General features: G+C 48.3%; 1 protein-coding gene across 3 annotated transcripts in view; it reads right to left on the bottom strand.

Moving 5' to 3' along the window:
• The window catches only part of ADAM17 (ADAM metallopeptidase domain 17), a 55885-nt gene that overhangs the window by 43421 nt on the left and 425 nt on the right, over positions 1–12039 (bottom strand). Inside the window, exons 1-2 of one of the 3 annotated variants that reach the window (XM_070069465.1) lie at positions 11648–11787; positions 340–472 (exon numbers count right to left, since the gene is read on the bottom strand). Coding sequence is in view for 1 of the 3 variants with exons in the window: in XM_002722480.5 (XP_002722526.1) it covers positions 340–472 (133 nt within the window). In the remaining 2 variants the exon portion in view is untranslated. Of the gene's footprint in view, positions 1–339; positions 473–1377; positions 1745–11647; positions 11788–12039 lie in introns of those variants that run through there. The other 2 variants (XM_070069466.1, XM_002722480.5) reach the window with 2 other exon arrangements.

Below are 12039 nucleotides of genomic sequence, written 5' to 3'. Positions count from 1 at the left end.
CTTCATATGTAAAATAAAGACATATTTAGGACACGGCTGATGGTTCTAATATGGCATCAGAAATGTAAGGTAATAGAAGTACTCTATTAAAATCTTTTGCTAGCATCTCATAAACATGCTGTCATCACAAAAACTTTGGAACACCCATTTACTTTTTTAAAATGTTCATCCCTTTTAATTTTAGAAAACGCCTTATAAAACAATCATATTTTACAGACTATAACAATTACAAATCTTTAATAAAGTGTAATTCCTAATAATTCAGGGGATACCTTTATTTTTCTGCTTTTGCCAAACCAAGTCCCCAACTGCCCCCACCCTCTGAATAATTCAAATTACCTTTTCAAAGCTGAAAAAGTTAGCAGTGTTTCTAAGTGTGTCGAGGCCTGCAGATCCCTTTTCCTTACGGAGTGCTGCTGGATGTTAGCGAGAGAGAGGATATCGTAGTCCGAGAGCAGAGAGTCAAGTTCCTCTGAAACAAAGGTAGAAAGGTTATTAGCACCCAGACGACCACTCAGCCGCACCGTCAGGGCAGACCCATTCTGAGGAAATAACGCATTACTGGTGGACATTCTTACAAAAAGAGAAACTGAATCTAATGAAGACCTAACTTCCAGTTTCTAGAACATAAAGGGGCTGGATGTTGCCCAGTTAAACAACAACTGGAAGAAGCAATCAGCCACACCTAGACTGTCAGAATTCCTGCAGTACAAAGGATCCAATTTCTTCAGGAAATACACGGCATGGGGAAAAAGGGAGGGGCAGGAACACAGCAAGCAATTGCTACGTGAATCCTTCCAGATCCTAGAACAAACAAATCAACTCTGAGGAGACAAGTGAAACACTCAGAGAAATCCGAATGTGGACCATGTATTAGATCCTAGTAATTTTCATGTCTGGAAGTGTGTTACACATGGAGGTAATTTCTAAGTAAAGACGTTTCTGCCTTGTACATATAGAACTTCTAGTATCAAAGTGGCCAATTTCATCTTTTCCTTGCCAAAATGTTAACAGCACTTCCTTATCAGTTGATGTATTACAAAAAAAGAAACAAATGCACTAGTGGCCTTAGAAACCAAACCTGGGAAAATAAATCTTTTATAGAGAAATCACATATTCCAAATTAAAGAGCAAGAAAGTGGTAGTATCCTTGTCACTGCTGTCTTCAACAGACACACAGTACATCAACCCATACACACCAAGACGTGATAAAGCCAAACTAATCTCAACCACCCCAAAAAAAACCAACAGGAATTATTTTACCAGATTGAGTCAGCACCGAGGAAAAGCACAGACTTGTCTCCCAAGATAGAAAAAGAACAAATAAGTTTTTATTTGGTATAGACAAAAATAAATGCAATAAAATATCTGCTATACCTAAAAATCACTTTTCATCAACAAGAACTCTGATGTTGCTTCCAAAATCAGGATTTTTCAGAAGAAAACTTGGGAGCCTTGAGCTTCTTTAAAAACCGTCTAAGATGGGCAGCACTGTTAAGCTCCTCCTGTGGTGCCGCATCCCATGTGGGCACCAGCCCGAGCCCGGCTGCTCCACTTCCGATCCAGCTCCCTGCTAGCGTGGATGTGCTCCCTGCACAAGATGGCTGAACAAGATGGAAGAAGCTCCGAGCTCCTAACTCCGGCCTGGCCCAGCCCCGGCCGTGGCAGCCATTTGGGGAGTGAACCAGCAGGTGGAAGATCTCTCTTCTCTCTGTAACTCTGCCTTTCAAATAAATAAATAAATCTTTAAAAGAAAAAAAAAAAAACTGTCTATAAATATTTGGACTGATGCTTCACATCTCTCAACAAATACCACTGCAGAGGCAATGGTATACACAAAATCACTCCAGTGGAATTACCATGTCCTCAAAATATAGCCGAAGCTGAAAATACACGTTTATTACTACTGATGTTAAACGTACTCATAAAACCAGTTTTAAAAGACAGGATCAACCCAACACTTTTCTTCCGCGTTCTCCCGTGTCCTCAACTGGTTCGTTCATCAGTGTATTCACTCACTGTTTCGAGTCAGGCACTGGCCTGAGTGCTGAAACACGGCACAGGATGAAATCCTGGTCTTTTAGTGTGGGAACGGCAGCTGGTGCACAAGAATTGCATAGTATGTCCAAGAGGTGGACGTTAAAGAAGAGAAAAGAGAAAAGGAATGGGAAAGACTAGTTTACACAGTGGTCAAAGGAGGCACAGGGCCTCACTGCTACAAAACAGTCAAACAAACTGGAAGAAAGCAAGGAGCCAAGCACGCCATCTGATCAAAGTAAATGGGATCCACATCCAAGGGTCTAACGCAGGATAGGATTAAGTAAAGTGGCAGCAACTTCACACTTGCAAGATATGATTCCTTTTTTGTTTACACAATTTCCTTTTTAATTTAACCCACAGGAAACCTGTTTCAGAAGGCATCAATCATTGTTTCGCCAGTGGATGGTGGCTGATGATTTTACTCAATATAATGCCTGATGGTGCCGATGGAAACCTTCAAGAAGCTAACCGCTGCTTTAACAAGTTCTGATTGCCCCCTGCAAGGTACTGTGCTAGTTTTATTACATTATCTACACAAACTCCCCTGGGGTGTGATTCTCACTTCACAGGTGCAGAAACAGACCGATGCCACAAAGCTAAGAGAGCACTGAATGTGGCTGTATTTTGCTTTTTGGCTTTTTTTTTTAATTTTATTAATTAATTTTATTGTATTTATCCACTGCGCCACAACACTAGCCCCTGAACAGGGTTTTGAACTTGGGCCTGCCTGGTTGAAATACCCAAGCATTAATGACGCCATAGTTTTGAAACTCTAAAAAAAGAGCCTCGTTCTTCTGGGAACCTCTACACCTTGGCTTACGACTCTGACATGTCAATTAAATGTGACTTCTCCTGAATTCTAAAGTCCTTTGTTTACACCTTATCTTCTGTCACTTTTTTATGATATATTTGTCTAATCTCACAACGAGATTATGAAATGGCCAAATGGGTGCTGTTTTATTCATCAGTCTCTTTACCTAACAATATTCAGCGTGGAACCCTGCTCGCTTCAGCACGCATGTTCATAATCTACACGAATCCTCAGAGCTGAGCTGCCAGTACCTCCACTCTCCAACTTCCCTGATACAGGTTGCTACATGAACTCAGTTTCATGCAAGATCACAATCACTCCACTGGCTCAGACACTCAGCCTGGATACTGCAGTTTCGGTGTCAATGACACAGGCCAGCAGTTCTCAGAGGAAGTGCCCACACCAGCAGCACAGCATCACCGCAACCTGTGAGAAACGCACACGTGCAGGTCTCCCTCAGATCTGCTCCAGCAGAACTCCTCAAGGCAAGCTCCAGCAATCTGTTCAACAAGCCTTCCAGGTGATTCGTGCGCACCTTCAAGTCTGAAAATCACCAGACTAAGCTAACAGAAAGAGCTCAAAGCATACAGCCTTGCATTATTTTTAAGAAAACTAGGAACAAGACAAATTGTTAACTGAGAAACAGCTAGATAAGTTACAGCACTTCCAAAGAAAGCGGAAAAAATCCTAACCATTTAAAATGTGGTTTACAACAGGCTTTTATAAACAGGGGAAATCCTTAGTGCTATAATGTTATCTAAAGAAAGGTGGATTTAGGGGCCGACACTGTGGCACAGTGGGTAAAGCCGCTGCCTGCAGTGCCGGCATCCCGTATGGGTGCCAGTTCCAGTCCTGGCTGCTCTACTTCCGATCCAGCTCTCTGCTATGGCCTGGGAAAGCAGAAGATGACCCAAGTCCTTGGGCCCCTAAACCCACAACTGGGGAGCGAACCAGCAGATGGAAGACCTCTCTCTCTGCCTCTCCCCTTCTCTGTGTAACTCTGACTTTCAAGTAAAATAAACAGGGAGGGAGAAAGAGAGGGAGGGACAAAGAGAAAGAAAGAAAGGGGGGGAGAGAGAGAAAGGTAGATTTTAAAAACTATTCACAGTGCACGATCTTAACTGTATAAAAACAGGCCAGTGCAGGGGTGGGGGGAAGGGGGAAATCGGCAAAGCAGGTAAAACACCTCTTGAGACGCCTACATCATATATTAGACTGGAGCCCCAATTTCACTTCCAAATCCAGCTTCCCAGCTTCCTGCTAGTGTGCACCCTGGGCGGCAGCAGGTGATCTAGCAAGTACTTGGGTCCCTGCCACCCATTCAGGAGACCTTGATTGAGTTTCTGGCTCCTGACTGCAGCCTGACCCAGCCCCAGCTGTTGTAAGTATTTGGGGAGTGAACTAGCGGATGTAAGATCTCACTCTGTCCCTCTCTGCCTTTCAAATAAATTTTACATAAACAATAAAAATAGGCTTAGAAAAAACAAGAGCAAAATAGATGGGAAATCTCTGCCTTTCAAGTAGGGAAAAATAATATTTAAAGAGAAAATGATACAATTTAATTCAAAAAGTCAGAGTAGAATATTTGGTTACTTACCCCTCCCACCCTTCCTGGTCTCTGCCAAGTGCTCCAGTCTAGTTTCCCCAACTTGGGCTCTGGTCTACAAGTCCTTAGAGATCCTAGCCCCCTTCCTCACTGTTTTATTTATTATTATTTATTTTTAGTTACTGGAAAGGCAAAGAGGTCTTTCATCTACTGGTTCACTCTCCAAATGCCTGCCACAGCCAGGGCTGGGCCAGGCTGAAACTGGGAGCTGAGAATTCAACCCAGGTCTCCCACGTGGGCAGCAAAGACTCAAGTACTTGAGCCCCACCTGTTGCCTCCCAGGATCTGCATCAGCAGGAAGCTGGAACTGGCAGCAGAGACTTAAACCCAAGTATTCCAGCACGGAAGGAGGGATCTCAAGCAGTGATTTAACCACTGGGCCAACGCCTGACCCCTCACTGCTTTTGTGCCTTTCCCATCCCCTCCCCTCCCCTCACCTCTACCCTCCCTCCTTTTCTGCACACCCATCCAACACTATCTGCTCTTTTCCATCAGACCTCACTCATTTATTCAACAAATACTGAGAAATTCCTACCTTTCAGGCACTAGGGATGTAACAGCAAAAGGTATTTTTATGCTGTGGCACTGGGGGAGGGATCAGCACATGAGAGATTAAAGTTTGTCACTTGCTGAGAGAAAGGTAGTTACAGGAAGTTCTGGAAGGACACATCCTGCCCTGCAAACCGAAGACGCTTTCCTAGGGAAGCGGTGTTAAAGACGGCACCAAGAGGAGGAGGTGGCAGCCAGAGAAGGGAAAGAAAGCAGTGCTCAGCAGTGGACGTAACATGTGCTGAACTCCACAAGAAACACAGAACAAAATCCCGAAAGGTGAGGCCGCCCAGTGAGCTGAGTGGACAGCAGCACAAGGAGAACCCTAGGGAAGAGGCTGGAGAAGAGGCCAGCTCCCGTAAGCCAGCGCCGTGGCACAGTGGGTTAAGCTGCCGCTTGCGACACCAGCACTGCACACCTGAGCAAGGGCTTGAATCCCAGCTAATGCACCTGGGAAGGAGCGGAAGACGGCTCATATACTTGGGCCCCTGCTACCCACATTTCAGCCTGGCCCAGCCCTGACTGTCCCAGGTATTTGTGGAGTGAACCCACGGAGGAAAGATATCTGTGTCTCCCTCTCTACTGTTCTTTCAAATAATGTATCTTTAAAAAACATAAAGGGGCTGGCGCTGCGGCGGGTTAATGCCCTGGCCTGAAGCGCCAGAATCCATACGGGCACTGGTTCAAGACCCGGTTGCTCCACTTCCGATCGATCCAGCTCTCTGCTATGGTCTGGGAAAGCAGTGGAAGATGGCCCAAGTGCTTGGGCCCCTGCACCCGCATGGGAAGCCAGGAGGAAGCTCCTGGCTTTGGATCAGTGCAACTCTGGCCACTGCGGCCAATTGGGGAGTGAACCATCAGATGGAGGACCTTTCTCTCTCTCTCTGCCTCTCCTCTCTCTGTGTAACTCTTTCAAATAAATAAATCTTTAAAAAAAAATAAAAAGTTCAGGTCACAAAGGGCCATGGAAGAAAATTAAGGATTCTGACTCGAGCTGCAGTTGTCAAGTTTCACTGTAACTTCACTGTGGCTAAAGGAGAACAAGAATGGGATCCAGGAAATCGGGCAGAACTCACAGAAAGACCCCCAGGTTTCTGCCTTGGAGACCAGGGTAGGTAATAGCATCACACAGGAAGGAAAGCCATGGGAGGGGCTGACAGAGGGGACATCGGGGACACCGGGCACGGAAGACTCTGCAGTGTCACATTCCATCTTGTTCCTGACAGCCTGCAGTCACCCTGCTCACTGACACAGCACTTCTTCTGCACTATGTCTGTCGTTGTGCTACTGATAAGCAGTTTAACTTAGGGCAGGAGATCAAACCTAGTTACTGCAGGAGTCCAAACCCTAACATCCATAGTCCACAGCAGCTGATCCTTTGATCCTTCTGAATGCTCTGAAGGAGGAATAAAGAGAAAACCTGACCTTCAGCCCTCCAATAAACCTGCCTTCTGGCTTAGGATGCGGACTGCCTACAGAAACCCTGATAAAACTTCCATCCCACTTTCTCTAATGCCTGAATTGTTCTGTCTCTGGGATAAGCTTTTACAGCCACTGACTGGTATAATGATGTAACGTATACCCATAGTTCTTCCACAAAACTCAGAGTCAACATTTTTAAGCTAACTTTGTTTTAAAAATTTATACATAATTTTATATGTATATAAACACATACACATATACGTGTAATTATATGTAACTGTCCCAGTGTATTTGAGGGCAATATTATAAAAGCATTACAGGGGAGAGAGGGAGGGGCACAGGGAGGAAGCAGATACTATGTTCATAGAATTCTATCTACAAATCACACTGAATTTTTAAAAAACTGATTAAAAATTTTAATTAGGGGCCAGTGCTGTGGCACAGTGGGCAAAGCCTCCACCTGCAGTGCCGGCATTCCATATGAGTGCCTGTTCTAGTCCCAGCTGCTCCTCTTCTGATCCAGCCTCTCTGCTATGGCCTGGGAAAGCAGAAGATGGCTCAAGTCCTTGGGCCCCTGCACCCGCATGGGAGACCGGCAAGAAGCTCCTGGCTTTGGATTGGCACAGCTCTGGCCGTTGCGGCCAATTGGGGAGTGAACCATCAGATGGAGGACCTTTCTCTTTCTCTTTCTCTCTCTCTCTCTCTCTCTGTGCGTGTGTGCGTGTGTGTGTAACTCTGACTCTCTCTGTAATTCTCTTGCAGCAAACCTCCTTTTCCTTGCACACGGCCAGCAAGCATGGTACACACCCCGGCAGACACCACCTGCTCCCACTGCGAGGCGGGTGAAGGATAAGGACGACCCCAGGGCAAGTGTCACAAGCAGCAGGTTAAGCCAACAGCACCCACGGTTCAAGTCTCAGCCACTCCACTTTTTTTTTTTTTTTTTAATAAAGATTTACTTATTTGAAAGGCAGAGTTACACAGAGAAGGAGGTGAGGGGGAGGGGTCTTCTATCCGTTGGTTCACTCCCCAGATGGCTGCAATGGCCAGGAGCTGCATCGATCCAAAGCCAGGAGCCAGGAGCTTCTTCCTGGTCTCCTACACAGGTGCAGGGGTCCAAGCACTTGGGCCATCTTCCACTGCTTTCCCAGGCCATAGCAGAGAGTTGTATTGGAAGTGGAACAGCCGGGTCTTAAACTGGCGCCCATATGGGATGCCGGCACTGCAGGCAGCAGGTTTACCCGCTAAGCCACAGTGCCGATCCCCCATTCCACTTCTGACCCAGCTTCCTGCAAATGCAGCTGGGAAGGAAGGCAGCAGATGATGGCCCAAGCAGTTGGGTCCCAGGCACCCCCACAGGAGATCTAGAAGGAGTTCTGGGGTCCTGGCTTCAGCATGACCCAACCCTGGGGTATTGCGGGTATTTGGGGAGTGAACCAGCAGATAGAAGACATCTCTGTCTCGGTTGCTCTGTCACTCTTTCACATAAACCATTTTTTTAAAAAGTTAACCCGAAATAATATTAGGCATAAACTCAATAAGGGAAGACAGACTGTGAGTTGCCACAATAATTCCCTATGGAATCTCCTCACCAGGGATGGGATACACACTTAGTAGGCAGAACACACTCAAATGGAAAGTGAAACCAGGGTCTACAACTCGTGATAAAAGAAAAAAATTAAGAAAAGGAAATGGAAGAATGGAAGGAGACGGGGGGGGGGGGGGCGCCCCCTCCTAGGCTGATTTCACTTCCCTACTCACTAGCGCCTACTCCTGCACCTTCCGTCCTCCTCTCCTGCCAGCTGTATGCACTCACCATCTAACAAATGCAATCCAAAAATCAACCACACTTGGCTGTGGAAATGATCTGACTTTACAGTCCAGAAAATCCTGTGAAAGCCAAAAGGACTTCTACAGTCTTGCCATCATGGCTCTCTCTGCTTAACTCTCCATGCTACACTAGAAATAGTTTATCCCTTTGACTAGTACAAAGCAGTGTTGCATTAAACCTCGCTTGGAGCAGTTACGAGTTAAGAGCTTGGATTTCAAAGAAATGCAATCTATAAGCAAATCTGACGTCAAAAGAGGAAGCCTGAAGTCAGACGGTGCTGTCAATAATGAGACGGGCACTGCAATATGGGAGATCCCCATGTCAGTCACCAAGGCAAATTTCAAAACACGTTTAGATACAAACCTTCAGCCATCCTCTGTGGCCTATATTTTTCCCTTCCACCCACTACATCCTCCTCTATTAAAAGTAACACAAAGGGAAAATAATTTTGAAATCAGAGACTTATACGCCCCAGCTGCAACTTCCACAAGATACCATCATGACTAGCTCATATGACTCATAACTTTCCTAAATTACGCAATTCCTAACAGTTCAGCTGAAATCACTTTGGGGACCAATGGAGCACTCCAAAAGCCAGCTCTATTTATTATATGGATTGTGTCCTTCAGAAAAACGTTGTCATATGTCTGATCAATCTTCAACACAGCGATTACTGTAACATTTGCAGAACAGGCCAATAAACAAGCCACACTCTTTACTAGGAACCACCTGATGGTCGTGATCAACTCAATTTAAAACATGGCAGCAGGGTCAAACAACAAATCACAACCTAAGCTGTCAAACACTCAAAAAGGCATTCTTCAAATGCCCACAAAGCATGGTTCATCGCTTGCTGTGCAAAGCTGAAGATTCTCTGCACCTTCTGAGACCCATCATTCCTCTTAGATTCTCACAGTCCCCAATTCCACCACCAGGCGTGTCCTCACTTTCCCTCTTCACTAACCCTGAAGCCCGGGCTCAGGAATCACCTCCTCCAGGAAGCCTTCACCACCTTCCTGTGCTCTAAGCTCCCCTTCACGTCGCTTAACTCTACAAATCGCTATTCCACTACAACATACTTGGCAGAGTAGGTCTGTGAATTTTTCTGCACAAAGAGGAGGAGGAGGAGAGCTCGCAGGACCACCGCTGTGCTGTAGCAGGTTAGTCTACAAGCTACCACCTCTAACAGCGGCATCCATATAGGCACCAGTCTCAGCCGCTCCACCTCAGACCCAGCTCCCCGCTAATGGAGGGGAGGGTGGCCCAAGTGTTTGGGCCCCTGCCACCCACGTAGGAGACCCAGACATAATTCCAGGCTCCTGGCTTTGGCCTGACCCAGCTCCAGCCACCTGGGGGAGTGAACCAGTGGATGAAAGATCTCTCTCTGTGACTGCCTTCAAATAAATAAATCTTTTTTTTTTTAAATGTGGGACTGGCGTTGAGGCATAACAAGTTAAGCCACAGCCTGCAATGCCAGCATCCCATATGGTCGCTGGTTCCAGTCCGGGCTGCTCCACTCGGAACCAGCTCCCTGCTAATGCATCCGGGAAAGCAGCAGCAGATGGCTCAAGTCCTTGGGCCCCGGACCCCTGGGAAGAACCAAATGAAGCTGCTGGCTTCCGCCTGGCCTGGCCCAGCCCTGGGCATTGCAGCCATTTGGGAGTGAGCCAGCAGATGAAGATGTCTCTCTGCTTTTCATATAAATAAAATAAATCAGAAGTGTGGCACAACAAATTAAACACCAATTCAAGTCCAGGCTGCTCCGCTTCCCACCCAGCTTCCTGCTAAAGCACACAACTGACAAGGCAGTAGATGATGGCAGTAGATGATACGGGACACCCAGATTGAGCTTCAGGCTTCTGGTTTCAGTCTGGCCCAGCTCTGGCTGTTGTAGGCATTTGTAGAGTGAACCAGCAGATGGACGAACTCACTCGCTGTTATTCTGCCTTTCAAATAAATCAATCAATTTTTTTTTTTGACAGGCAGAGTGGACAGTGAGAGAGAGAGACAGAGAGAAAGGTCTTCCTTTGACGTTGGTTCACCCTCCAATGGCCGCCATGGCTGGTGCGCTGCAGCCGGCGCACCGCGCTGATCCGAAACCAGGAGCCAGGTACTTATCCTGGTCTCCCATGGGGTGCAGGGCCCAAGCACCTGGGCCATCCTCCACTGCACTCCCGGGCCACAGCAGAGAGCTGGCCTGGAAGAGGGGCAACCGGGACAGAATCCGGTGCCCCAACCGGGACTAGAACCCGGTGTGCCGGCGCCGCAAGGCAGAGGATTAGCCTAGTGAGCCGCGGCGCCGGCCAAATCAATCTTTAAAAAAAAAAAAAAAGCCCAGTGGTCAAAAAAAATCTTATGATCTGCAAATGTTACTAAAAAATGATGCGGGGCCAGTGCTGCGGTGTAGCAAGTGGGGCCGCCGCCTGTGGTGCCGGCATCCCATATGGGCTCTGGTTCAAGTTCTGGCTGGACACTTAGATCCAGCTCCTGCTTATGTGCCGGGGAAAGCAGCGGAGGATGGTCCAGGTCCTCTGACCCTGCTCCTACGAGGCTGACCCAAAGGAAGCTCCTGGCCTCGGACCGGCCCAGCTACAGCCGCTGCGCTCATCTGGGGAGTGACCCAGCGAATGGACAATCTCTCTCTCTCTCTGTTTGCCTCTTCCCCTCCTTCCCATAACTCTGCCTTGCAAATACGTAGTACTTTTTTAATGTGGAGAGAATTATTTTTCCTCCATACCCTAAGCTTCTCTAGCATTCCCGCTTGCTTTTCCACCTGTTAACAGAATGTACTAACAAGGGAAATGGTACTGAAAATGTGATTTCAGTGTCTCAAAACCCGTCTGCGCTTTTAGTCACATTGCCCTCCCTCCTGACCACACCTGCTGCAAGACCGCCCCTCAATCCGCGTGGACTCACGGCACTCAGCACTTGCTAACGGCCCAGCCCACTTGTAACGCATTTCAGTTTGAGACAACCGCAAGACAGAGAAAACACCTTTAATACTCATTCAGCCAACTCCAATTCCTGACCATTCAATAAGAAAAAAAAAAAAAAGCCAAGTGGCAACCTCATGCAAAAATTCTGTCCCAACGTGCCGACACTAGGGCTCTGGGGCCCTGGGCGAGCACCGGGATGACAGACGGCAACTTCGCACTCCGAACAAACCGCTCCGCACTCTTCCGCCCGTCGATCAAGCTGCGCTGCCCGTCCACACTGCACCCTGAGCTGGCACAAACGGACTGCCACCAAGCCCCCTGCGAAGCCCAGCCCGTCCTACACGGTCAGGTCTAGAAACGCGGGTCCCACGGGAGCCCTCTGCGTCCCGGGCTCAAACGCCGACCATCCCCGCTAAGCCGCGCTCCCTGCCCCCGCCCCCGCCCCCAAGCACCTCCAAGAACTTAAGTCACCAAGGGCGCCCCGCGTCCGCGAGACCCCGCTCCCGGCCTCCACATGCACTCGGAAAATGCACCCGAGACCGCCCGGGCCGCCGCCTCGCGACCAGATTCATGCATAAGCACCTCCCACAGCAGAAACTAGCTCTGCTCGGAGCGCCAGGACCGGCTCCGCGGCCGGGGCCTCCCTCCCTCCTCCCGGGACCGCTCGGAGGAGCGCGCCACGCACCCCAGTCCCCGCGGGGCGCCCAGGGACCCGAGCCCCCGCCCCGCCCCCGGCCTCCAGAAGCACACACCACGTCGGGGGCCCTCGAGCACCCCTCTCCCGCTCAGGGGACCAGCCCCGTTCTCTCCCCGCAGAGCGCCACACCCCCTTCCTACAGGGAAA

This window comes from Oryctolagus cuniculus, chromosome 2, assembly GCF_964237555.1.
Source record: "Oryctolagus cuniculus chromosome 2, mOryCun1.1, whole genome shotgun sequence".
NCBI classification, from domain to species: Eukaryota; Metazoa; Chordata; class Mammalia; order Lagomorpha; family Leporidae; genus Oryctolagus; species Oryctolagus cuniculus.
The sequence above is the reverse complement of the archived record's forward strand: the minus strand, read 5'-3'. Positions and strand labels throughout refer to the sequence as shown.